General features: G+C 65.0%; 1 protein-coding gene across 1 annotated transcript in view; it reads right to left on the bottom strand.

Moving 5' to 3' along the window:
• Nucleotides 1–27,094, bottom strand: part of CACNA1F (calcium voltage-gated channel subunit alpha1 F) — a 46,153-nt gene that overhangs the window by 7,572 nt on the left and 11,487 nt on the right. The window contains exons 13-37 of the mRNA XM_032713703.1: nt 26,269–26,429; nt 24,330–24,555; nt 22,908–23,115; nt 20,218–20,338; nt 19,682–19,763; nt 18,990–19,047; nt 18,819–18,885; nt 17,784–17,916; nt 17,218–17,347; nt 16,276–16,335; nt 15,469–15,575; nt 14,145–14,232; nt 12,864–12,971; nt 11,404–11,456; nt 10,055–10,201; nt 8,607–8,808; nt 7,645–7,803; nt 6,659–6,769; nt 5,779–5,862; nt 5,571–5,591; nt 3,670–3,798; nt 2,890–2,955; nt 2,680–2,771; nt 791–950; nt 41–168 (exon numbers count right to left, since the gene is read on the bottom strand). Coding sequence (XP_032569594.1) covers nt 41–168; nt 791–950; nt 2,680–2,771; nt 2,890–2,955; nt 3,670–3,798; nt 5,571–5,591; nt 5,779–5,862; nt 6,659–6,769; nt 7,645–7,803; nt 8,607–8,808; nt 10,055–10,201; nt 11,404–11,456; nt 12,864–12,971; nt 14,145–14,232; nt 15,469–15,575; nt 16,276–16,335; nt 17,218–17,347; nt 17,784–17,916; nt 18,819–18,885; nt 18,990–19,047; nt 19,682–19,763; nt 20,218–20,338; nt 22,908–23,115; nt 24,330–24,555; nt 26,269–26,429 — 2,901 coding nt within the window. The remainder of the gene's footprint in view (nt 1–40; nt 169–790; nt 951–2,679; nt 2,772–2,889; nt 2,956–3,669; nt 3,799–5,570; nt 5,592–5,778; nt 5,863–6,658; nt 6,770–7,644; nt 7,804–8,606; nt 8,809–10,054; nt 10,202–11,403; nt 11,457–12,863; nt 12,972–14,144; nt 14,233–15,468; nt 15,576–16,275; nt 16,336–17,217; nt 17,348–17,783; nt 17,917–18,818; nt 18,886–18,989; nt 19,048–19,681; nt 19,764–20,217; nt 20,339–22,907; nt 23,116–24,329; nt 24,556–26,268; nt 26,430–27,094) is intronic.

Genomic DNA, 27,094 nt, shown 5'->3' with positions numbered 1-27,094 from the left:
GGTCAGGGGGTCACGGGGGGATGGGGGGGCGGTGACACACTTGGCAGCCGGGTCGTACTCGGACCAGACGCGCTTGAACTCGTCCAGGTGGTGCGGGCCCAGGATGGACCAGTCGCGCGTCAGGTAATCGAAGTTGTCCATGATGACGGCCACGAACAGGTTGATGATCTGGGGGGGCAAAGGGGGGCTCCTGAGGGGCGGGGCGGGGCTGGGGGCAGGGCTGGGGGGCAGGGTTGGGGTGTAGGGCAGGGCTGGGGGGCAGGGCTGGGGGTATGGGGCAGTGGTGCTGTGGGGCAGTGGTGCCATGGGGCAGGGGCTGTAGGGCAGTGGTGCCATGGGGCAGTGACACTGTGAGGCAGTGGCACCATGAGGCAGTGGTGCCGTGGGGCAGTGGTGCTGTGGGGCAGTGGTGCCATAGTGGGGTGGCACTGTAGGGCAGTGGTGCCATGGGACAGTGGTGTCATGGGGCAGTGGTGCCGTGGGGCAGTGGTGTCATGGGGCAGTGGTGCCACCCTGGCAGTGCCAGGATGTGGCAGTGTCACAGTGGGGCAGTGCCAGGGTGTGGCAGCCCCAGGGTCTCACCAGGAATGCGCAGAGCATGAAGAAGCTGATGAAATAAGCGATGCTGTGGGGCAGTGGTGCCGTGGGGCAGTGTCAGGGTGTGGTGGTGCTATGGGGCAGTGTCACTGTGGGGCAGTGCCAGGGTGTGGCAGTGGGGCAGTGGTGCCATGGGGCAGTGTCACAGTGGGGCAGTGGTGCCATGGGGCAGTGTGGCAGCCCAGGGTCTCACCAGGAATGCGCAGAGCATGAAGAAGCTGATGAAATAAGCGATGGCGAAGTTGCTGCCGCAGGTAAATTCCTCCCCCGGCTCCGCGTCCGACTCGGGGTCACAGCGTTTGCCCGGCAGGCTGGCCAGCATGATCTCCTGCCACGCCTCACCTGTGGCACACCTGAACCCCCCCAGGTACACCTGAACCACCTGAACCCCCCCAGGGCACACCTGAACCACCTGAACCCCCCTGGGGCACACCTGAACCCACAGGTACACCTGAACCACCTGAACCCCCCCAGGGCACACCTGAACCCCCCAGGACTGGCCAGCATGATCTCCTGCCACGCCTCACCTGTGGCACACCTGAACCCCCCCCAGGGCACACCTGAACCACCTGAACCCCCCCAGGTACACCTGAACCCCCCTGGGGCACACCTGAACCCACAGGTACACCTGAACCACCTGAACCCCCCCAGGACTGGCCAGCATGATCTCTTGCCACGCCTCCCCCGTGGCACACCTGAACCCCCCAGGGCACACAGGTATCCCCCATGACACACCTGGACACCCCCATGACACACCTGGACACCCCCAGGGCACACCTGAACCCCCAGGGCACACAGGTACCCCCCCCCCGGACACCCCCTGGACACCCGGGTGCCCCCCCCAGGTCTCCCCTTTGTGCCCCTCCAGACCCCACAGAGCCCCTCACACCTCCCAGCCCCAGATGGTCTCCTACCCCACAGCAACGGCACAGGTGCCCCATAACTGCGGGACAGGTGCCCCCCAGAGCTCAGCTGAGCCCCAGAGGACCCCAAGGGGCACTGTGGGCACCACAGGGCTTGGGGGACGGACACAGACCCCACAGGGACACACAGTGACCCCACAGGGACCCCCAGGGGCTCTGCAGGACCTGCAGCCCCACAGCAGGGCCGTGGGGACTCCCAAAAGGACCCAAAATCCCAAATCCACCAGACCCAGAGCCACCTCAGACCCCACGGGAACCTCAGACCCACCCCCAGCCCCCCAGAGTCCCCCTAGAGCCCCCCCAGCCCCCACGGGACCCCTCTGAGCCCCCATAGGACCCCCCTGAGCCCCCTATATGACCCCCCAGCCCCCATAGGACCCCCCCCCTGAACCCCCATAGGACTCCCCCAGCCCCCCATAGGACCCCCCTGAGCCCCCATAGGACCCCCCTCAGCACCCATAGGACCCCCCTGAGCCCCCATAGGACCCCCCCAGCCCCCATAGGACCCCCACAAACCCCATGGGACCCCCCAGAGCCCCCATAGGACCCCCCTGAGCCCCCATGGGACCCCCTCAGTCCCCATAGGAGCCCCCCATAGGACCCCCCCAGGCGCCATAGGACCCCCCCAGCCCCCATAGGACCCCCCCAAGCCCCCATAGGACCCCCCCGAGCCCCCCCATAGGACCCCTCCAGCCCCCATAGGATCCCCCCAGCCCCCATGGGACCCCCTCAGCCCCTATAGGACCCCCCTGAACCCCCATAGGACCCTCTCAGCCCCCCATGTGACGCCCCCGAGACCCCCATAGGACCCCCATGAGCCTCCATGAGACCCCCTCAGCCCCCATAGGACCCCCCTTTAGCCCCCCACAGGACCCCCCTGAACCCCCATAGGACCCCCCTCAGTCCCCATAGGACCCCCCCAGCCCCCATAGGACCCCCCTGAACCCCCATAGGACCCCCACAGGACCCCCCCAGCCCCCATGGGACCCTCTCAGCCCCCATAGGACCCCCTGAGCCCCCATGAGACCCCCCCAGCCCCCATAGGACCCTCCCAGCCCCCATAGGGCCCCCCCAGCCCCCATAGGACCCCCCGAGCCCCCATAGGACCCCCCCAGCCCCCATAGGACCCCCCGAGCCCCCCCAGTCCCCCCGTCCCCACCTGAAGAGCAGCAGCACGGCCTGGGGGAAGGTCTGGAAGTTGTTGTTGCGGTTGATCTGGGTCCCGTCCTGCAGAGCCACCTTCCCGAAGGTCTGGGGGGGCACGGGGGGGGCTGGGGGCCGGCAGGACCGACCCCCCCATCCCCCCCACACCCTCCCACACCCCCCACACCCCCCCCACACCCGGGGGGCTCCCCTGGCCCCCCCTCACCTGCATCCCGATGACGGCGTAGATGAAGAAGATCATGGCGATGAGGAGGGCGACGTAGGGCAGGGCCTGGGGGGCAGAGAGGGGGGTCAGGGGGGGCTGTGCCCCCCTGTCGTGTCCCCCCCGTGATAAACCCGGAAAACAATTCGGGCTGATTGAGAGAAAACAGCACGAGGTCAACAATGACCCGGAGAGGGGAAAGGAAAACAAATCGTAAAAACTTAATTGGGCCCCGAAAAGAGACAAAACAAGTGACCCCCCTTTGACCTGAGACAAAACAAGTGACCCCCCTTTGACCTGAGACAAAACAAGTGACCCCCCTTTGACCTGGGACAAAACAAGTGACCCCTCTTTGACCTGGGACAAAACAAGTGACCCCCCTTTGACCTCGTGTGAGGTTTGGAGTGAAGGGATTTCGTTCAGTCAGCTGGGGAATAGCACCTCCCTTAAAAATTCGTAACTTTGTGCAGATAACAAGCGAACATCTGTTGAATTTCTGACCTGACAGTGTGTTATTGGTGCTTGTAGAGAACAGGCTTGTTAAGAAAAACATCTGCTGAGTGTCTGACTGGACAATGTGTAATGTTTATGCTCGTGTTAATGAATATTCATGCAGTAGCTGGAAATAAATGTAGAACAACTTGTATTTTTTGGGTGGGAGTTGTTGAACCCCCTCCCCGATCACCCAGTGCTGAATTTGCTTTTGTCGTGTAATAAATTCTGACTGGAAATCACCCGACTGGGTTTCTGTTTCTCACACCCCATTCCCCCCCCCAGTCCCACCTGGAAGGATTTGACGAAGGTCCAGAGCAGGGTCCGGATCCCCTCCCCCTTGGAGAGGAGCTTCACGAGCCGCATCACCCGGAACAGCCGGAAAAACGTGATGGAGATGCGGGAACTGTCCTCGGAGCTCTGCGGGGAGGGGGGTCAGGGGGGCCACAAAAACCCACTGAACCCACCCAAAAAAACCTGCACCCCCAAAAACCCTGCACACCCCCAAAAAAACCTAAACACCCCCAAAACCCCTGCACACCTCAAAAAACCCTACGCACCCCAAAAACACCTACACACCCCAAAAACCTTTGTACACCCCCCAAAAAACCCACACACACCCCAAAAACCCACACACACCCCAAAAAACCCACACACACCCCAAAAAACCCACACACACCCCAAAAACCCACACACACCTAAAAACCCCTGTACATCCCAAAAAAACCCTGCACACCCCAAAAAAAACCTGCACACCCCCAAAAAACCTTTGTACACCCCTAAAAAACCCTGCACACCCCAAAAAACCTACACAGACCCCAAAAAACTCCTGCACACCTCAAAAATCCCCACACACCCCAAAAACCCCGTACACCCCAAAAACCCCGTACACCCCAAAAACCCCACACACACCCCAAAAACCCCTGTACACCCCAAAACCCCTGTACACACCAAAAACCCACACACACCCCAAAAAAAAACCCTAAACACCCCAAAAACCCCTAAACTCCCCAAAAACCCTGCACACCCCAAAAACCCACCCCCCCAAAAACCCCTACACACCCCAAAAAACCCCCTAAACACCCCAAAACCCCTGCACCCCCAAAACCCTACACACCCCAAATAACCCTACACAACCCAAAAACCCCACACACATCCCAAAAACCCTGCACACCCCAAAAACCTTTGTACAGCCCCAAAACCCCCTGAACCCCCCCAAAAAAACCCTGCACCCCCAAAACCCTGCACAACCCAGAAACCCACACACACCCCAAAAAACCCCTGCACACCCCAAAAAACCTTTGTACACCCCAAAAACCCCTGCACACCCCAAAAAACCTTTGTACACCCCAAGAACCCCTGTACCCCCAAAACCCTACACAGCCTAAAAAACCCCACACACACCCCAAAAACCCACACACCCCAAAACCCCTGCACACACCCCAAAAACCTTTGCACACCCCAAAAACCCCTACACACCCCAAAAAACCCCTGCACACCTCAAAAAAACCCCTGCACCCCCAAAAACCTTGGACACCCCAAAAACCCTACACACTCCAAAACCCCCTGCACATCCAAAAAACCCTACACACCCCAAAAACACCCCTGCACACCCCAAAAACCCTGCACACCCCCAAAACCCCTGCACACCCCCAAAAAACCCTGCACAACCCAAAAACTCACACACACCCCAAAAAACCCTGCAAACCCCAAAAAACCCTGCACACCTCAAAAACCTCTGTACACCCCCCAAAAAAACCCTGCACACCCCAAAAACCCCTGTACACCCCAAAAAACCTACACAGACCCCAAAAAACCCCTGCACACCTCAAAAAACCCTGCACCCCCAAAAACTTTGTACAGCCCAAAAACCCCTGCACACCCCAAAAACCCTGTACACCCAAAAAAACCCTGTACACCCCAAAAAACCCCACACACCCCCCAAAAACCCTACACACCCCAAAAACCCCTGAACACCCCAAAAACCCTGCACAGCCCCAAAAAACCTACACACCCCCAAAAAACCCCTACACACCCCAAAAACCCCTCCATACCACAAAAAAACCCTGCACACCCCAAAAACCCCTGCACACCCCAAAACCCCACTGAACCCCCCCAAAAAACCCTGCACACCCCAAAAAACCTTTGTACACCCCCAAAAACCCACCACCCCCCCCAAAACCCCCTCGTACCTCCCCGACGTGCCCCCCGTTCTGCCGACACCGACGTGAGGATGGAGGTGGACGGACACACAGATGGACGTGAGGACACGGACACGAGGGGGGGGAACATCCCAGACATCTGGGACCCCCCTCCCCAAACAACAACCCCCAAAAACCCCAAACAACACCCCCAAAACCCCAAAAACACCCCCTCCCGGGTGCGGGGGTCCCGACTCACGTTGACCTCGGTGACGGCGATGTCCACCACGCTGCCCACCACGATGAGCGCGTCGAAGGTGTTCCAGGCGTCGCAGAAATAGTGCTGGGGGGGCACGTGAGCGACCCCCCCGTGATGGGACCCCCACACACACCCTGTGACCCCCCCACACCCTGTGACCCCCCCACACACCGTGTGACCCCCCCAGGTGTGACACCCCCACACACACACCCTGTGACCCCCCCACACCCTGTGACCCCCCCACACTGTGTGACTCCCCAGGTGTGACACAGCCCCCACACACACCGTGTGACTCCCCCACATCCTGTGATCCCCCCCACACACCGTGTGACCCCCCCCGATGTGACACGACCCCCCCCAGGTGTGACACGGCCCCCACACACCGTGTGACCCCCCCCGGTGTGACACGACCCCCCCCAGGTGTGACACGGCCCCCACACACCGTGTGACCCCCCCCGGTGTGACACGACCCCCCCCAGGTGTGACACGGTCCCCACACACCGTGTGACCCCCCCCCGGTGTGACACCCCACACACACGGTGTGACCCCCCTGTGCTGGGACCCCCAACCCCCCCCCCAGGTGTGACATGAAATAGTGCTGGGGGGGGGGCAGGTGAGTGACCCCCCCGTGCTGGGACCCCCCCACACACACGGTGTGACCCCCCCGGTGTGACATGACCCCCCCCAGGTGTGACACGGCCCCCCCCAGGTGTGACCCCCCCCGGTGTGACACAGTCCCCACACACACACGGTGTGACCCCCCCGGTGTGACACCCCCCCACACACCGTGTGACCCCCCCGGTGTGACACCCCCCTCCCACACGGTGTGACCCCCCCAGGTGTGACACGCCCCCCCCCCCAGGTGTTCCCCCCCCCGTACCCGCGGTTTGAAGGCGATGATCTTGAGCAGCATCTCGACGGTGAAGAGCCCCGTGAACACCATGTTCAAAAGGTCCATCACGTAGTTGAAGGGCTTCGACTGCTCGTAGTGCTGGGGGGGGGGAGGGCACACGGGGGGGGTCCTGAGCTGTGCCCACCCCCCCCACGGGGGTCCTGAGCTGTGCCCAGGTGTGACCCCCCCATCCCAGGGGTCTGACCTGTGCCCCCCGGGTCTGAGCTGTCCCCAGGGGTCTGAGCTGTGCCCCTCAGGGGTCTGAACTGTCCTCCCCTCTTGGGGGTCTGAGCTGTGCCCCCTCCCCAGGTCTGAGCTGTGCCCCAAGGTCTGACCTGTCCCCCCTGAGGGATCTGAGCTGTCCCCCCCCCTCAGAGATCTGAGCTGTGACCACTCAGGGGTCTGAGCTGTGCCCTGGGGGTCTGAGCTGTCCCCCCACCAGGGGTCTGAACTGTGCCCACCCAGAGGTTTGAGCTGTTCCCCTCAGCTCTGAGCTGTGTCCCCCCCACCAGGGGTCTGAGCTGTTCCCCCCAGGGGTCTGAGGTGTTCCCCCCTCCCCCGGGGTCTGAGTTGTTCCCCCGGGTGTCTGATCTGTCCCCACCCAGAGGTCTGAACTGTCCCCCCCCTCCTGGGGGTCTGACCTGTCCCCCCCAGGACTCTGAGCTGTGACCCCGGGTGTCTGAGCTTTGCCCTCTGGGTCTGAGTTGTGCCCCTCGGGGGTCTGATCTGTCCCCTCAGGGTCCGAGCTGTGCCCCCCAGGTCTGAGCTGTCTCACCCCCCCGGGGGTCCGAGCTGTGCCCCCCTGGGTTCTGAGCTATCCCCCCAGGCCTGAGCTGTCCCCCCGGGTGTGAGCTGTGCCCCCCACCCTGGGGTCCGAGCTGTGCCCAGGGTGCTGAGTTGTGCCCCCCACCCAGGGTTCTGAGCTGTGCCCCCCCAGGTCCGAGCTGTGCCCCCCCAGTCCGAGCTGTGCCCACCTGCACGGCGAGGGCGATGGTGTTGAGCAGGATGAGCACGAACATGATGTACTCGAAGGCCGTGGAGTTCACCATGGCCCACACCCGGTACTGGCTGCGGTTCTTGGGGATGTAACGGCGCAGGGGCTGCGCCTTCAGAGCGTACTCCACACACTGCCGCTGGGGACAGGGACAGGGGGACAGTGAGGGGACAGGGGGACACAGGGACACAGTCACTCCACACACTGCCGCTGGGGACAGGGACAGGGACATGGGACACAGGGTCACAGCCACTCCACACACTGGCGCTGGGGACAGGGACAGGGGGACAGTGAGGGGACAGGGGGACACAGGGATACAGCCACCCACTGCCACTCCACACACTGCCGCTGGGGACAGGGACAGGGGACATGGGGACATGGGGACACAGCCACCCACTGCCGCTCCACACACTGACGCTGTGGGGACACCCTGGGGACACTGCAGGGACAATGTGGGGACACCGCAGGGACACTGTAGGGCTGCAGGGACACTGCAGTGACACTGTGGGGACACTGCAGAGCCACATGGTTACCACAGTGACACCCTGGGGACACCACAGGGACACTGCAGTGACATTGTGGGGACACCACAGGGACACCGTGGGGACATCACAGGGACACCATGGGGACATCACAGAGACAATGTGGGGACACTGCAGGGACACCCTGGGGACATTGTAGGGCCACGGGGACACTCTGGGGACACCGCAGTGAGACCATGGGGACACTGCAGGGACACTCCAGGGCCACAGGGTCACCACAGTGACACCCTGGGGACACCACAGGGACATCGTGAGGACACCGCAGTGACACCCTGGGGACATTGTAGGGCCACAGGGACACTCCAGGGCCACAGGGACACTCCAGTGACACCCTGGGGACACCGCAGGGCCACGGGGTCACCCTGTGCCAGCGCGGGGCCAGCGCGGGTCCAGCCCCCACCTGGTTCTTGTCGAGCTCGCAGTTGCGGTACTCGCTCTCGCCCTGCGCGCGGAAGGTGATGATGACGAAGCCCACGAAGATGTTCATCATGAAGAAGGCGATGACGATGATGTAGACGATGAAGAAGATGGAGATCTCCACCCGGTAGTTGTAGATGGGCCCCTGGTCCTCGGCGTTGGCATCGATGGCCTTGTACAGCAGCCTGGGGGGGACACACAGAGGGGCTGGGGGGTGTCCTGGGGGTCCCACTGTCCCCCCTGTGTCCCCCCCAGACTCACACGGGCCACCCCTCAAAAGTGGACACGGTGAACAGGGCCCTGGGGTCCCACTGTCCTCCCCCTGTGTCCCCCCCAGGACTCACACGGGCCACCCCTCAAAGGTGGACACAGTGAACAGGGCCCTGGGGTCCCACTGTCCCCCCCAGACTCATGCAGGCCACCCCTCGAAGGTGGACACAGTGAACAGGGCCCTGGGGTCCCACTGTCCCCCTCTGTGTCCCACCCATGTGTCCCCCCCAGGACTCACATGGGCCACCCCTCAAAGGTGGACACAGTGAACAGGGCCTGGGGGTCCTGCTGTCCCCATGTCCCCCCCCCATGTCCCCCCCAGACTCACACAGGCCACCCCTCCAAGGTGGACACTGTGAACAGGGCCCTGGGGTCCCACTGTCCCCCCTGTGTGTCCCCCCCGTGTCCCCCCCAGGACTCACGCAGGCCACCCCTCGAAGGTGGACACGGTGAACAGGGCCTGGGGGTCCCACTGTCCCCCCCATGTGTCCCCCCAGACTCACGCAGGCCACCCCTCCAAGGTGGACATGGGGGTCCCACTGACCCCATGTCCCCCCGTGTCCACCCCAGGACTCACACAGGTCAACCCTCGAAGGTGGACACAGTGAACAGGGCCATCCATCATCCCGGGGGTCCCACTGTCCCCCCTCTGTGTCCCCCCCGTGTCCCCCCCAGGACTCACGCAGGCCACCCCTCGAAGGTGGACACTGTGAACAGGGCCATCCATCATCCCGGGGGTCCCACTGTCCCCCCCGTGTCCCCCCCAGACTCACGCAGGCCACCCCTCGAAGGTGGACACGGTGAACAGGGCCATCATCCCGGGGGTCTCACTGTCCCCATGTCCCCCTGTGTGTCCCCCCCAGCCCCAGGACTCACGCAGGCCACCCCTCGAAGGTGGACACTGTGAACAGGGCCATCCATCATCCCGGGGGTCCCACTGTCCCCCCCGTATCCCCCCCAGACTCACGCAGGCCACCCCTCGAAGGTGGACACGGTGAACAGGGCCATCATCCCGGGGGTCTCACTGTCCCCATGTCCCCCTGTGTGTCCCCCCCAGCCCCAGGACTCACGCAGGCCACCCCTCGAAGGTGGACACTGTGAACAGGGCCATCCATCATCCCGGGGGTCCCACTGTCCCCCCCGTGTCCCCCCCAGACTCACGCAGGCCACCCCTCGAAGGTGGACACGGTGAACAGGGCCATCATCCCGGCCAGCACGTTGTCGAAGTTGAAGTCGCTGTTGAGCCAGAGGCGCTCCCGCACCGAGGGGTGGGAAACATCCCCATCCTTGTACACCAGGAATGTGCCCCTGGGATGGGGACACAGGGACAGTGAGACCCTCAAGGGGTGGGACACATCCCTGTCCTTGTACACCAGGAATGTCCCCCTGGGATGGGGACACAGGGACAGTGAGACCCTCAAGGGGTGGGACACATCCCCGTCCTTGTACACCAGGAATGTGCCCCTGGGATGGGGACACAGGGACAGTGAGACCCCCGAGGGGTGGGACACATCCCTGTCCTTGTACACCAGGAATGTCCCCCTGGGATGGGGACACAGGGACAGGGACACAGGGACAGTGAGACCCCTGAGGGGTGGGACACGTCCTTGTACACCAGGAATGTGCCCCTGGCACAGGGACAGGGACACAGGGACACAGGGACAGTGAGACAGGACACCGAGGGGTGGGACACGTCCCTGTCCTTGTACACCAGGAATGTCCCTCTGGGATGGGGACACAGTGACACAGGGACGGGGACACAGGGACAGTGAGCCCCCCACCCAGACAGTGCCGCCCGCGGGGGGGACACCACGGGGCCACCACCGGGGGGGGTGGGGCTCAGTTTTGGGGTGGGTGGGGCTCAGTTTTGGGGTGTAGGAAGGTTGGTTTGGGGGTCATGGGGGATCCCCTGGGGGTCAGTTTGGGGTGTAAGGGGAGTCACTTTGGGGTGTGGGGGGGGTCAGTTTGGGGTCACAGGGTCAGTTTGAGGGCTCAGGGGATCAGTTTGGGGTGTAGGGGGGGTCAGTTTTGGGGCCACAGGGTCGGTTTGGGGTCATAGGGTCAGTTTGGAGCCACAGGGTCAGTTTGGGGTGCAGGGGGGGGGTCAGTTTGGGGTCACAGGGTCAGTTTGGGGTGTAGGGGGATCAGTTTGGGAGCTCAGGGGATCAGTTTGGGGTCATAGGGTCAGTTTGGGGGCTCAGGGGGTCAGTTTGGGGTGTAGGGGGGTCAGTTTGGGGTCACAAAGTCAGTTTTGTGGCTCAGGAGGCCAGTTTGGGGTCATAGGGTCAGTTTGGGGGCTCAGGGGATCAGTTTGGGGTCACAAAGTCAGTTTTGGGGCTCAGGGGGTCAGTTTGGGGTGTAGGGGGGTCAATTTGGGGTGTAGGGGGGTCAGTTTGGGGTCACAGAGTCAGTTTTGGGTACAGGGGGTCAGTTTGGGGTCACAGGGTCAGTTTGGGGTGTGGGGGGGTCAGTTTGGGGGCGCAGGGGGTCAGTTTTTGGGGGACACCCACTTGCACTCCCCCGGCGTGTGTTTGGCCTCGTCGGTGCAGCTGTAGAACTTGCCCTGGGGGGTTTGAGGGGGTCACACCGAGCCCCGGCCCTGAGGGGGGGTTTGGGGACCCCCTGGGGGGGTTGGGGACCCCTTGGGGGGGGGTTGGGGACCCCCTGGGGGGGTTTGGCACCCGGGGGGGGGGGTTTTGGGGACCCCAGGGTGGTTTAGGGACGCCTTGGGGGAGGGTCGGGGACCCCTTGAGTGGGTTTGGGACCCTGGGGGTGTTTTGGGACCCCTTTGGAGGGGCTTGGGGACCCCAGGGTGTTTTGGGGACCCCTTGGGTAGTTTGGGGACCCCAAGAGGGTTTGGGGACCCCTTGGGGGGGTTTGGGGACCCATTTGGTGGTTTTGGGACTCTGGTGGGGATTTCGGGACCCCTTCGGGGGGTTTGGGGGCCCCTTGGGGGATTTTGGGGACCCGTGGGGGGTTTGGGGACCCCTTGGGTGATTTTGGGACCCCAGGGGTGGTTTGGGGACCCCTTGGATTGTTTGGGGACCCCAAGGGGGTTTGGGGACCCCTTGGGGGATTTTGGGGACCCATTTGGTGTTTTGGGGATCCCTTGAGTGGTTTTGGGACCCTGGGGGGTTTGGGGACCCCTTTGGGGGTTTGGGGACCCCTTGGGTGATTTTGGGACTCTGGCGGTGATTTTGGGACCCCTTGAGTTGTTTTGGGACTCCTTGGGGGGGGGGTTGGGGATCCCTTGGGGCGGTTTTGGAACCTTGAGGGGGTTTTAGGACCCTGGAGAGGTTTGGGGACCCCTTGGGGGGGGTTGGGACCCTGGGGGGTATTTGGGGACCCATTTGGTGGGTTTGGGACTCTGGGGGTGATTTTGGGACCCCTTGGGGGGGGTTGAGGGCCCCTTGGGTGGTTTTAGGATCCTGAGGGAGGTTGGGGACCCAGGGGGGTTTTGGGACCCCTTGGGGGGGTTTTGGGGACCCATTTTGTGGTTTTGGGACCTCAGGTGGTTTTGGGACCCCAGGAGAAGTTGGGGGACCCCTTGGGGGGGTTTTGGGACCCGTGGGGGGTTTGGGGACCCCTTGAGGGGTTTGGGGACCCCTTGGGTGATTTTGGGACCCCAGGAGTGGTTTGGGGACCCCAAGGGGGTTTGGGGACCCCTTGGGGGATTTTGGGGACCCATTTGGTGGTTTAGGGACCCCTCAGGTGGTTTGGGGACCCCGGGGGTGGTTTTGGGACCTCCTGGGGGGTTTTGGGGACCCCTTGGGGGGAGTTTGGGACTCCAGGGGGGTTTGGGGACCCCAGGGTGTTTTGGGGATCCCTTGGGTGGTTTTTGGACCCCAGGGGGAGTTTGGGGACCCTTTGGGGGGTTTGGGGACCTCTTGGGTGGTTTTGGGGACCCCTTTGGGTGATTTTGGGACCCTGGGGAGGTTTGGGGACCCCTCGGGGGGGTTGGAGCCCCCACCTTGAAGAGCTGCACCCCGATGCAGGCGAACATGAACTGCAGCAGCGTCGTGACGATCATGATGTTGCCGATGGTGCGGATGGCAACGAACACGCACTGGACGACGTGCTGGGGACAACGGGGGGGTCACCAGGGGATGGGGACAATGGGGACAACGGGGGGGTCACCAGGGGATGGGGACAACGGGGACAACGGGGGGGTCACCAGGGGATGGGGACAACGGGGACAATGGGGGGGTCACCAGGGGATGGGGACAACGGGGACAATGGGGGGGTCACCAGGGGATGGGGACAACGGGGACAATGGGGGGGTCACCAGGGGCTGGGGACAACGGGGACAACGGAGGGGTCACCAGGGGATGGGGACAGGGACAGGGGGATCACAATGGGCTGGGGACAACGGGGACAGGGACAGGGCTGTCACCACGGGATGGGGACAATGGGGACAACAGGGGGGTCACCACGGGATGGGGACAGGGACAGGGGGGTCACCACGGGATGGGGACAATGGGGACAGGGGGGTCACCAAGGGATGGGGACAATGGGGACAGGAACAGGGACAGGGGGGTCACCAAGGGATGGGGACAGGGACAGGGGGGTCACCATGTGTTGGGGACATTGGGGACAGGGACAGGTGAGGTGGCACCACGTGATGGGGACAGTGGGGACAGGGGTGTCACCACGGTTTGGGGACAGGGACAGGGCTGGGGACAATGAGGACAGGGACAGGGACAGAGCTGGCACCATGGGCTGGGGACAATAGGGACAGGGACAGGGCTGGGGACAACAGGGACAGGTGAGGTGGCACCACGGGCTGGGGACAATGGGGACAGGGACAGGGCTGGCACCGGGCATGGGGACAGGGGGGACAGGGACAGGGCTGGCACTGGGCATGGGGACAGTGGGGACAGGGACAGGACCACGTGCTGGGGACAGGGACACGTAGGTGCCATCGGGATGTGGGGACACCGGGGACAGGAGGGACACCACGTGTGTCACCAGGACAGAGGGACACTGGGGACACTGGGACCTTGTGACACAGGGACGCTGGGGCACCTGTGCCACCACTGTCACCTGAGCCACCCCAGCACAGCACCCCAGTGCTCCCAGTGCCACCAGTGCCCCCAGTGCAGTGTCCCAGCCCCTCCCAGTGCTCCCAGTGCCCCCAGTACAGTGTCCCAGCCCCTCCCAGTGCCCCCAGTACAATGTCCCAGCCCCTCCCAGTGCCCCCAGTACAATGTCCCAGCCCCTCCCAGTGCTCCCAGTGCCCCCAGTTGCCCACCTTGAGGCCCTTGGCCCGGTTGATGGCCCGGAGGGGCCGCAGGACCCGCAGCACCCGCAGGATCTTCACCACCGAGATGGCGCTGGAGCTGCGGGGACACCAGTGCTCCCAGTGCTCCCAGTGCCCCCAGCAGTGCTCCCAGTGCTCCCAGTAACACCCCCCAGTGCTCCCAGTAACACCCCCCAGTGCTCCCAGTAACACCCACCAGTGCTCCCAGTGCCCCTAGCAGTGCTCCCAATGCTCCCAGTAACACCCCAGTGCTCCCAGTAACACCCCCAGCAGTGCTCCCAGTGCTCCCAGTAACACCCCTCAGTGCTCCCAGTGCTCCCAGTAACCCCCCAGCAGTGCTCCCAGTGCTCCCAGTAACCCCCCAGTGCCCTCAGCAGTGCTCCCAGTAACATCCCCAGTGCCCCCAGCAGAGCTCCCAGTGCTCCCAGTAACCCCTCAGTGCCCCCAGAAGTGCTCCCAGTAACACCCCAGTGTCCCCCAGTGGCTCCCTGTTGCCCCCAGCATGCCCCAGTTGCTTCCAGTGCACCCAGTGTCCCCCAGTTACCCCCCCGTGTACCCCAGTTGCCCCCAGTGTCCCCCGGTTACCCCCAGTGTGCCCCAGTTACCCCCAGTGTGCCCCAGTTACCCCCAGTGTGTCCCACTTGCCCCCAGTGCCCCCAGTGTGTCCCACTTGCCCCCAGTGTGCCCCAATGGCTCCCAGTTGCCCCCAGTGCCCCCAGTGTGCCCCAGTGGCCCCCAGTGTGTCCCAGTGTCCCCAGTTGCCTCCAGTGTCCCCAGTGTGCCCCAGTGTGCCCCCAGTGTGCCCCAGTTGCCCCCAGTGTGCCCCCAGTGCCCCACTTGCCCCCAGTGTGTCCCAGTTGCCCCCAGTGTGTCCCAGTGTGCCCCAGTGTGCCCCCAGTGTCCCCAGTGTGTCCCCAGTTCCCCCCAGTTCCCCCAGTCCCTCACTGCATGCCGAAGGAGATGAGGGACACCCCGACCACCAGCAGTGTCCCCAGTTTATCCCGGTATCCCCCAGTTCCCCCAGTGTCTCACTGCATGTCGAAGGAGATGAGGGACACCCCGACCACCAGCAGTGTCCCCAGTTTATCCCAGTGTGTCCCAGTATCCCCCAGTCCCTCACTGCATGTCGAAGGAGATGAGGGACACCCCGACCACCAGCAGTGTCCCCCAGTGTGTCCCAGTTTGTCCCAGTTCCCCCAGTTGCTCACTGCATGTCGAAGGAGATGAGGGACACCCCGACCACCAGCAGTGTCCCCCAGTGCGTCCCAGTGTGTCCCAGTATCCCCAGTATCCCCCAGTTCCCCCAGTCCCTCACTGCATGCCGAAGGAGATGAGGGACACCCCGACCACCAGCAGGTCCAGGAGGTTGAACCAGTTGCGGCAGAAGGAGCCTTTGTGCAGGAAGGCCCCGAACACCGTCATCTGGGGGGACAGTGGGGACCCCAAAACCGTGGGGACATCCCCCAAACCCCAGGGACATCCCCAAACCCTGGGGAGACCTCAAAACCCTGGGGAGACCCCAAAACCTCGGGGACACCCCCAAAACCCCTGAGGACACACCCCAACCCCCGGGGACACCCTCAAACACTGGGGACACCCCAAAACTCCGGGGACACCCCAAAACACTGGGGACACCCAAAACCCCTGGGACACCCTCAAACCCCTGGGGACACCCCAAAACCCCGGGGACACCCCAAAACCCCTGGGAACACCCCAACACTGGGGACACCTCAAAACTCTGGGGACACCCAAAACCCAGGGGACACCCCAAAACTCTGGGGACACCCCAAAACCCCAGGGATACCCTCAAAGCCCGGGGACATCCCCAAAACTCCTGGGACACCTCCCCAAACCCCTGGGGACACCCCTAAACTCTGGGGATACCCTCAAAATCCGGGCACACCCCCAAACCCCTGGGAACACCCCAAAACACAGGGGACACCCCCGAAACATTGGGGACACCCTCAAGTCCCGGGGACACCCCCAAAACCCCGGGGACACCCCCAAACCCGGAGGACACCCACAAACCCCGGAGACACCCCCAAACTCCAGGGACACCCCAAAACCCCGGGGACACCCTCAAACTCCAGGGACACCCCAAAACCCCGGGTCCCCCCCGCACCTTGAGCAGGATCTCCACGGTGAAGATGGAGGTGAAGGCGTAGTCGAAGTACCCCAAAATCTGGGGGGAGGAAACAGGGTGACCCCCCTCCCCCCACAGGTCCCCCACGGCCCCCCAGGGACCCCAAAACACCTCCAGGGACCCCAAAACATCCCCAGGGACCCCAAAACACCTCCAGGGTCCCCAAAACAGTCCCAGGTCCCCAAAACAGCCCCAGGGACCCCAAAACACTCCCAGAGGCCCCAAAACACCCCCAGGGACCCCAAAACACCTCCAGGCCCCAAAAATCACCCCCAGGGACCCCAAACACCTCCAGAACCCCAAAACACCTCCAGGGACCCCAAAACACCTCCAGGGACCCCCAAAACACCTCCAGGCCCCAAAAAACACCCCCGGGGACCCCAAACACCCCCAGGGACCCCAAAACACCCCCAGGGACCCCAAACACCCCCAGGGACCCCAAAACACCCCCGGGCCCCCAAAACACCCCCAGGGACCCCAAAACACCCCCAGGGACCCCAAAACACCTCCAAGCCCCAAAAAACACCTCCAGGGACCCCAAACACCCCCAGGGACCCCCCAAAACACCCCCAGGGACCCCCAAAACACTCCCAGGGACCCCAAAACAGCCCCGGGCAGCAGAGCGCGAGTCCCGAAGGGTTATGGGGTGAGTTCCCCCCACAGTTCCCCCAGTGCCCCCAGTTTGCCCAGTGCCCACGTGGTTGCTGGGTGAGTCCCCCCCAGTCCCTCCCAGTCCTCCCAGTTTGCCCAGTTCCCCCAGTGCCCACGTGGTTGCGTGGCGAGTGTGTCCACACGGGATCCCCGGCTGTGTGAGTCCCCCCCAGTCCCTCCCAGTTTGCCCAGTGCCCACATGGTTGCCGGGTGAGTCCCCCCCAGTCCCCCCAGTCCCTCCCAGTCCCCCCAGTTTGCCCAGTTGCCCACGTGGTTGCGTGGCGAGTGTGCCCGCACGGGATCCTCGGCGGCGAGGGAGACGCTGCTGAGGATGATGAAGACGAGGATGAGGTTGGTGAACACGTGGTGGTTGATGAGGGCGTGGCACCGGACCCGCAGCCTGGGGGGGCACGGGGCAGTCCCAGTGAGCCCAGTGCTCCCAGTAACCCCCCAGTGAGCCCAGTGCTCCCAGTAACCCCCCAGTGAGCCCAGTGCCCCCCAGTGTCCCCCAGTGCATCCCAGGGTCCTCCCAGTGCCCCCCAGTGCTCCCAGTAACCCCCCAGTGCTCCCAGTAACCCCCCAGTGCTCCCAGTAACCCCCCAGTAACCCTCCAGTGCCCCCCAGTGCTCCCAGTAACCCCCCAGTGCCCCCAGTGCCCCCCAGTGTCCCCCAGTGCATCCCAGGGTCCTCCCAGTGCCCCCCAGTGCTCCCAGTAACCCCCCAGTGTCCCCCAGTGCTCCCAGTAACCCTCTAGTGCACCCCAGTGCTCCCAGAGCTCCCCAGTGCTCCCAGTGCCAGTCCCTCAGTCCCTCCCAGTGCCCCCAGTGCCCACTCACGGGTTGGTGCTGCTCAGCAGGAAGAAGGCGCTGCCCTCGGGGATCGGGGTCACTTTGGGCTTGGGGGGCTCCTCCAGGGACTCCAGCCGGGCCCCCCCCAGGCTGTCGCGCTCCCCCCGGCCCTCCCCGTCACCTGGGGGACACGGCGGGCTGGCACTGCCACCTCGTCCCCCCCCGGGTACCCCCCCAAGGGCTGGCACTGCCACCCCCCCCCAGGGACACCGCGGGCTGGCACTGCCACCCCCCCCCCCCACAGGCTGGCACTGCCACCTCCACCTCAGGGACCCCAAGGGCTGACACTGTCACCTCCCCCACCCCGGGAACCCCCAAGGGCTGGCACTGCCACCTCCCCCCCCAGGGACAGCGCGGGCTGGCACTGTCACCTCCCCCCCCCGTCCAGCACTGTCACCTCCTCACCCCCAGGGACCCCACGGGCTGGCACTGTCACCTCCCAGGGACCCCCACCCCAGGCACTGTCACCTCCCCCCCCCCCCCGGTAACCCCCAAGGGCTGGCACTGCCACCTCCCCCCCCCAGGGACCCCCACCCCAGGCACTGTCACCCCCCCCTGTCCAGCACTGTCACGCCCCCAGTCACTGTCACCCCCCCCAGGCACCGTCCCCCCCTCCAATTACTGTCACCCCCCCCCCAGGCACTGTCACCCCCCCCTGTCCAGCACTGTCACCCCCCCAGTCACTGTCACCCCCCTGTCCAGCACTGTCACCCCCCCAGTCACTGTCACCCCCCTGTCCAGCACTGTCACCCCCCCAGTCACTGTCACCCCCCTGTCCAGCACTGTCACCCCCCCAGTCACTGTCACCCCCCCCCAGGCACCGTCCCCCCCTCCAATTACTGTCACCCCCCCCCAGTCACTGTCACCCCCCCCCTCCAGCACTGTCACCCCCCCAGGCACTGTCACCCCCCCCCTCCAGCACTGTCCCCCCCCCCAGTCACTGTCACCCCCCTGTCCAGCACTGTCACCCCCCCAGTCACTGTCACCCCCCTGTCCCCCCCCCGTCCCCCAGGTGCCCCTCACCTTCCTCGCTCCCTTCCTCCTCCTCCTCCTCCTCCTCCTCCTCCTCCTCCGGCTGCTCCCCCTCGATCTGGGGAGGGAAGGGGGGGTCCGTGGGAGGGGGAGGGTCGCGCCCACGTGGGGGGAGGGGCAGGGGGACACCCCCGGGGGGTTCCCTCCCCCCCCCAAACTCACCTTCACGGCCACGTCCTGACCCCCCCCGGGCCCCGCCTCGGCCTCACCCGCCTTGTCCCTGGGGGAGAGGGGGGATCAGTCCGGGGGGGCCCCGAGGGACCCCGGGGGACAGGGAACCCCCCAGAAGGTCTCCATGGGTCCAGGTACCCCCAAAATGTCCCCAGGGGTCTGGGTACCCCCCAAAATGGACTCAGGGGTCCGGGTACCCCCCTCTGCTCTCCAAAAAGGTCCCCAGGGGTCCAGGTACCCCCCCAAAGGGCTCCAGGGGTCCGAGTACCCCCCAAAGGGTCCCGGGGGTTTGGGTACCCCCCTCTGCTCTCCCAAAAGGTCCCCAGGTACCCCCCCAAAATAGACCCAGGGGTCTGGGTACCCCCCTCTGCTTCCCCAAAATGGACCCAGGGGTCTGGGTACACCCCCAAAGGTCCCCTGGGGTCCGAGAACCCCCCAAAAGGTCCCCAGGGCCTCAGATACCCCCTAAAAGTTCCCCAGGGGTCCGGGTACCCCCCAGAAGGTCTCCATGGGTCCAGGTACCCCCCAAAGGTCCCCAGGGGGTCCAGGTACCCCCAAAAGGTCCCCAGGGGTCTGGGTACCCCCCCCCAGAAGGGTCCCGGGGCTCCAGGTACCCCTCCCCCCCAAAGGTCCCCGGGGGTCCGGGTACCCCCCAAAATGCCCCCGGGGGGGTCCCGGCTCACTTCTTGTCCCCCCCCGAGTTGATGTTGTCCCCGTCCGCCAGGTTGTCCACGGCGATGGCCAAGAACACGTTCAGGAGGATGTCTGGGGGGGAGGGGGTCACCAGTGCTCCCAGTGCCCTCCCAGTGCTCCCAGTACTCCCAGTCCCCTCCCAGTGCCCCCAGTGCCCCCAGTCCCCTCTCTTAGTGCCATCCCAGTGCCCCCAGTGTCCCCAGTCCCTCAGTCCTCTCCCCCAGTGCCCCAAGTGCTCCCAGTCCCCTTTCCCAATGCTCCCAGTCCCCTCCCAGCGCCCCCAGTCCCCCCAGTCCCCCCAGTCCCCTCTCTCCCAGTGCTCCCAGTGCCCTCTCCCAGTGCCCCCATTGCCCCCAGTCCCCTCCCAGTCCCCTCCCAGTGCCCCCAGTGTTCCCAATGCCCCTAGTCCCCTCTCCCAGTGCCCTCCCAGTGCCCCCAGTGCCCCCCAGTGCCACATAGTCCCCTCTCCCAGTGCCCCCAGTTCTCCCAGTCCCCTCCCAGTGCCCCCAGTGCCCGCAGTGCCCACAGTTGCCGCAGATGAAGAGGATGACGAAGTAGACGCAGACGAGCATCCCCGGGAACACGGGCCCGCCGTAGGCCATGATGCCATCGTACATCACCGCGTTCCAGTCCTCGCCCGTCAGGATCTGGGGGGCACCCAAACCCCCAGTGACCCCCAGTGACCCCCAGTGCCCCCCAGTGCCCTCCCAGTGACCCCCAGTACACCCCATGATGCCATCGTACATCACCGCGTTCCAGTCCTCGCCCGTCAGGATCTGGGGGGCACCCGAACCCCCAGTGACACCCAGCGCAATCCCAGTGCCCCTCAGTGCCCCCCAGTGCCCCCCAGTACCCCTCAGTGCCCCCCAGTGTCCCCAGTGCCCCCCAGTGCCCCCCAGTACCCCCAGTCCCCCCCAGTCCTCCCCCGTCAGGACCTACCGGGACCCCAAACCCCCAGTGCCCCCCCAGTGCCCCCAGTGCCCCCCAGTTCCCCCCAGTTCCCCCCAGTGCCTCCTAGTTTCCCCCAGTGCCCCCCCAGTCCTCCCCCGTCAGGATCTGTGGGGCACCCCAAACCCTCAGTGCCCCCCCAGTGCCCCCAGTACCCCCAGTACCCCCCAGTGCCCTCCCAGTACCCCCCCAGTACCCCCCAGTATCCCCAGTGCCCCTCCAGTGCCCCCAGTACCCCCAGTACCCTCCAGTGCCCCCCAGTACCCCCCCAGTACCCCTCAGTGCCCTCCCAGTACACCCCCAGTGCCCACCAGTGCCCCCCAGTATCACCCAGTGCCCCCCCACTACCCCCAGTACCCTCCAGTACCCTCCAGTGCCCCCAGTGCCCCCCCAGTGCCCCCCAGTATCCCCAGTGCCCCCCCACTACCCCCAGTACCCTCCAGTGCCCCCAGTGCCCCCCCAGTGCCTCCAGTACCCCCAGTGCCCTCCCAGTACCCCCCCAGTACCCCCCAGCATCCCCAGTGCCCCCCCACTGCCCCCAGTACCCCCAGTACCCTCCAGTGCCCCCCAGTACCCCCCCAGTACCCCTCAGTGCCCTCCTAGTACACCCCCAGTGCCCACCAGTGCCCCACCAGTTCCCCCCAGTGCCCTCCCAGTGCTCCCCAGTACCCCCCAGTACCCCCAGTGCCCTCCCAGTACCCCCAGTGCTCCCAGTGCTCCCAGTACGGTGCTGCCCCCAGCCCTCGGTGAGGGGCTGCAGGGAGGGGAGGGGGTGCCCTGGGGGGGCTCATGGGGTTTGGGGTCTCCCCGTGGGATTTCAAGGTCCCCCGTGGGTTTTGGGGTTCCCGGGAGTTTTGGGGTCCCCATGGCTTAAAGGGTCCCCGTGGGATTTCAAGGTCCCACGTGAGTTTTGGGGTCCCCACAGGTTTTGGGGTCTCCACAGGTTTCGGGGTCCCCACAAGTTTTGGGGTTCCCGTGGGTTTTGGGGTCCCCACAGGTTTTGGGGTCCCCATGGGATTTCAGGGACTGCCAGAGGTGTTGGGGTCTCACAGCTTTTGGGGTCCCCCGTGGGTTTTGGGGTCCCCCATGGATTTTGGGGTGTCCCTATGGATTTCAGGGCCTCCCCATGGGGTTTGGGGTCTTCCCATGGGTTTCAGGGTCCCTCTCCCAAGTTTCAGGGTCCCCCCTAGATTTTGGGGTCCCCCTTGGTTTTGGGGTCCTCCAGGTTTCAGGGCATCCCCCCTGATTTTGGGGTCCCCCCTGGGTTTTGGGGTCCCCCCGGTTTTGGGATCTCCCCTGGGTTTTGGGATGCCCCTGGGTTTTGGTGTCTCCCCTGGGTTTTGGGTTCCCCCGTTTTTGGGGTCTCCCCCTTGGTTTTGGGATCCACCAGGTTTCAGGGCATCCCCCCCGGTTTTGGGGTCCACCTCGGTTTTGGGGTCCCCCCGGTTTTGGGGTCCCCCTGTGTTTTGAGGTGCCCCTGGGTTTTGGGTTCCCCCCTGGTTTTGGGGTCCCCCCTGGTTTTGGGATCCCCCCCGGGTTTTGGGGTGTCCCTGGGTTTTGGGGTCCCTCTGGATTTTGGGATCCCCCCTGGGTTTTGGGGTCCCCCCGTTTCTGGGGTCTCCCCCTTGGTTTTGGGATCTTCCAGGTTTCAGGGCATCCCCCCTGGTTTTGGGATGTCCCTGGGGTTTGGGGTCTCCCCTGGGTTTTGGGGTCCCCCTCGGTTTTGGAGCCCCCCTGGGTGTGGGGTCCCCTGGGTTTTTGAGTCCCCCTGGTTTTGGGATCCCCCCTCGGTTTTGAGGTGCCTCTGGGTTTTGGAGTCCCCCCAGTTTTGGGATCCCCCCCGGGTTTTGGGGTGCCCTGGGTGTGGGGTGCCCTGGTTTTTGGGGTGCCCCTCGGTTTTGGGGTCCCTCTGGATTTTGGGATCCCCCCTGGGTTTTGGGGTCCCCCCGTTTTTGGGGTCCCACTGGGTTTTGGGATCCTTCAGGTTTCAGGGCATCTCCCCCGGTTTTGGGATGTCCCTGGGTTTTGGGGTGCCCTGGATGTGGGGTCCCCCCGTTTTTGGGGTGCCCCTGGGTTTTGGGGTGCCCTGGATGTGGGGTCCCCCCGTTTTTGGGGTGCCCCTGGGTTTTGGGGTCCCCCCGTTTTTGGGATGTCCCTGGGGTTTGGGGTCCCTCTGGATTTTGGGGTCCCCCCGTTTTTGGGGTGCCCTCCGGTTTTGGGGTCTCCCCTGGGTTTTGGGGTGCCCCGTTTCCGGGGTGCCCCGTGTACCTGGAAGACGGTGAGCAGGGCCTGCGGGAAGGTGTCGAAGGTGCTGCGCTTGGTCTGGGTCTCGTCGAAGCTGAACTTGCCCCCGAAGAGCTGCATCCCCAGCAGCGCGAAGATGATGATGAAGAGGAAGAGCAGGAGCAGCAGGGACGCGATGGATTTCATGGAGTTCAGCAGAGACCCCACCAGGTTACTGAGGGACGCCCAGTGCCTGCGGGACACGGGTTACTGGGGGCACTGGGAGCACTGGGAGCACTGGGAGCACTGGGAGCATTGGGAGCACTGGGGGCACTGGGAGCACTGGGAGCATTGGGAGCACTGGGGGCACTGGGAGCACTGGGGGCACTGGGAGCACTGGGAGCATTGGGAGCACTGGGGGCACTGGGAGCACTGGGGGCACTGGGGGCACTGGGAGCACTGGGAGCACTGGGAGCACTGGGGGCACTGGGAGCACTGGGAGCACTGGGAGCACTGGGAGCACTGGGGGCACTGGGAGCATTGGGAGCACTGGGAGCATTGGGAGCACTGGGAGCATTGGGAGCACCGGGAGCACTGGAGGCACTGGGAGCACTGGGAGCACTGGGGGCACTGGGAGCACTGGGGGCACTGGGAACACTGGGAGCACTGGGAACACTGGGAGCACTGGGAGCACTGGGAGCACTGGGAGCACTGGGGGCACTGGGGGCACTGGGAACACTGGGAGCACTGGGGGCACTGGGAGCACTGGGAGCACTGGGAGCACTGGGAACACCAGGAGCACTGGGAGCACTGGGAGCACTGGAGGCACTGGGAGCACTGGGAGCACTGGGAGCACTGGGAGCACTGGAGGCACTGGGAGCACTGGGAGCACTGGGGGCACTGGGAGCACTGGGGGCACTGGGAACACTGGGAGCACAGGGAACACTGGGAGCACTGGGAGCACTGGGAGCACTGGGGGCACTGGGAACACTGGGGGCACTGGGAACACCAGGAGCACTGGGAGCACTGGGAGTACTGGAGGCACTGGGAGCACCGGGAGCACTGGGAGCACTGGGGGCACTGGGAGTACTGGGGGCACTGGGAACACCAGGAGCACTGGGAGCACTGGGAGCACTGGGAGGGGGGGTTTGGGCAGAGCAGAGCCAACAGCCCGTGCCGGCGGGTGACACTGGGGTGAGGGGGCACTGGGGCATTGGGGTGTCACCACATTGGGGTGTCACAGCACTGGGGTGTTGGGGCACTGGAGGGGTGTCACCACACTGGACACCCCAGCCCTGGGGTGTTGGGGCATTGGGGTGTCACAGCACTGGGGTCTCACAGCACTGGGGGGGTGTCACATCGGACACCCCAGCCCCGGGGTGTTGGGGCACTGAGGGGGTGTCACATCGGACACCCCAGCCCCGGGGTGTTGTCACTCCGGGCCGTCCCCCCGCGCTGTCCCCTCACCGGGTGACCTTGAAGACCCTGAGCAGGCGCACGCAGCGCAGCACGGAGATGCCGAGCGGCTCCATCGCCCCCCGCTCCACCAGCGCCGTCTCCAGGACCCCCCCGCACACCACGAAACAGTCGAAGCGGTTGAAGAAGCTCGCGAAGTAGCTCGAGGGGCCCAGCGCGTACAACTTCAGCACCATCTCGGCCGCGAACAGCGACAGCAGCGCCTTGTTGGCGTAGGCTGGGGGGGCACGGGGGGTGTTACAGACACGGGGGGCACGGGGGGGATGTCAGGGACACGGGGGGGCACAGGGGGATGTTAGGGACACAGGGGGCACGGGGGGGATGTCAGGGACACGGGGGGCACAGGAGACATGGGGGACACGAGGGGCACGGGGGGATGTTAGGGACACGGAGGGCACAGGGGCACGGGGGCCACGGGGGAGATTTTAGGGACACGGGGGGCACAGAGGACATGGGGGGCACGGGGCGGATGTTAGGGAAACGGGGGGCAAGGAGAGGATATTAGGGACACGGGGGGAATGGGGGGTGTTACAGACACGGGGGGTACGGGGGGGATGTCAGGGACATGGGAGGCACGGGGGACACGGGGGGCATGTGGGGAGGTTTAGGGACGGGGGGGACACGGGGGACACGGGGGGAATGTTAGGGACATGGGGGGATGTTAGGGACACGGGGGGGCACGGGGGGGATGTTAGGGACACGGGGGGCACAGGGGACATGGGGGACACGGGGGGAGGTTTAGGGACAGGGGGGAGGTGGGGGTGACACAGAACCCCCGTCAGGTGGGAAGGGTCGGAGGGGAAATGGGGGGAAGAGACCAGCGGGGTCCCCACGTCCCCTGGGGACACTCAGTGACCAGCCCAGGGGACACTCAGTGACAGATCCTGGGGACACTCAGTGACCAACCCTGGGGACACTCAGTGACCAACCCTGGGGACACTGCAGGGACTGACCCTGGGGACACCACTGGTGACCAGCCCGGGGGACATTCAGTGACAGACCCAGGGGACACTGCAGGGACAGATCCTGGGGACACTCAGTGACCAACCCTGGGGACACTCAGTGACTGACCCTGGGGACACTCAGTGACTGACCCTGGGGACACTGCAGGGACTGACCCTGGGGACACTCAGTGACCAGCCCGGGGGACACTGCAGGGACTGACCCTGGGGACACTCAGTGACCAGCCTGGGGGACACTCAGTGACAGACCCTGGGGACACTCAGTGACTGACCCCAATGGGGTCCCTCCATCACCCTCCTCCTCAGCCACCCCCCCCTTTGTCACCCAGCCAAGGGTACACCCGGGCGTGTGTGACACCCCCCACAAGACCTGGGGCTGGTGAGGGGCACTGGGGGTGTCAGGGGGTGTTGGGGGGCCCCGGGGAGCGTTGGGGGGCACTGGGGGGGTCTCAGGGGGGTGTTGGGGGGCTGCATCCAGAGCCTCAGTGAGTGGGGGGGCTGCCCATGCTGCTCGGAGCTGGTGGTGACACACGGAAGGTGCTGAGGGACACCACGAGCTCTGGGGCTGTTGGGGGGTGTCAGGGGGGTTTTGAGGGGCATTGGGGGGTCTGGGGGTCTCTGGGGGTCCATACCCTGTGTCTCGGTGAGCCAGGGGGGCTGCCCGTGGTGCTCAGAGGTGGTGGTGACACACGGAGGGTGCTGAGGAACACCCGGAGCTCTGGGGCTGTTGTGGGGTGTCGTGGGCTTTTGGGGGGCATTGGAGGGTTTGGGGGTCCCTGGGGATCTCTGGGGGTCCGTACCCTGTGTCTCGGTGAGCCAGGGGGGCTGCCCGTGGTGCTCAGAGGGTGTTGAGGAACACGAGCAGCAGGACGGTCCCTCCCGAGCTCTGGGGGTGTTGGGGGGTGTCAGGGGGGTTTGGGGGTCTCTGGGGAGTTTGCGGGTCCCCGGGGGTCCCTGGGGGTCCGTACCCTGTGTCTCGGTGAGCCAGGGGGGCTGCCCGTGGTGCTCGGAGGCGATGGTGAGGGTGTTGAGGAACACGAGCAGCAGGACGGTCCAGTAGAAGGACACGGATTTCACGGCCCCGCGGCAGCGGCGGCGCCAGAGGCGGTTCAGGCGGCGCAGGCGGCGCCTGAGGGGCAACGGGGGGGGGGGACAATGGGGGGTTTGGGGGGCAACGGGGGGGGTGGGGGGCAACAACGGGGGGGTTGGGGGGACAACAACGGGGGGTTTGGGGGGTAACAAGGGGGTTGGGGGCAATGGAGAGTTTGGGGGGGTAACAGGGGGTTTGGGGGGGTAATGGGGGGTTTGGGGGGAAAACGGAGGAGTTGGGGGGTAATGGGGAGTTTGGGGGGCAACGGAGGGTTTGGGGGGAAAAGGGGGGATTTAGGGGGTAACGGGGGTTTGGGGGGGCAAGGGGAGGTTTGGGGGGCAACGGGGGGGTTGGGGGGGCAACGAGGGGTTTGAGGGGGTAATGGAGGATTTGGGGGGGCAACGGGGGGAGTTGGGGGGAAATCGGGGGGGTTGGAGGGCAAGGGGGGGTTGGGGGGAAAACGGGGGGTTTGGGGGGCAATGGAGGGTTTGGGGGGGCAACAACGGGGGGATTGGGGGAGTAGCGGGGGGGTTTGTGGGGGCAAGGGAGGGTTTGGGGGGAAAACGGGGAGGGTTCAGGGGGGCAACAACGGGGGGTTTGGGGGGTAACGGGGGTTTGGGGGGACAACGGGAGGGTTTGGGGGGGCAACCGGGGGGTTTGGGGGGGTAACAACGGGGGGTTCAGGGGGGCAATGAGGGGTTTGG

The sequence above is a fragment of the Chiroxiphia lanceolata genome, chromosome 31 (assembly GCF_009829145.1).
Source record: "Chiroxiphia lanceolata isolate bChiLan1 chromosome 31, bChiLan1.pri, whole genome shotgun sequence".
Taxonomy (NCBI): Eukaryota; Metazoa; Chordata; class Aves; order Passeriformes; family Pipridae; genus Chiroxiphia; species Chiroxiphia lanceolata.
Note: the sequence above shows the minus strand (reverse complement) of the source record. Positions and strands in the feature narration are given on the sequence as shown.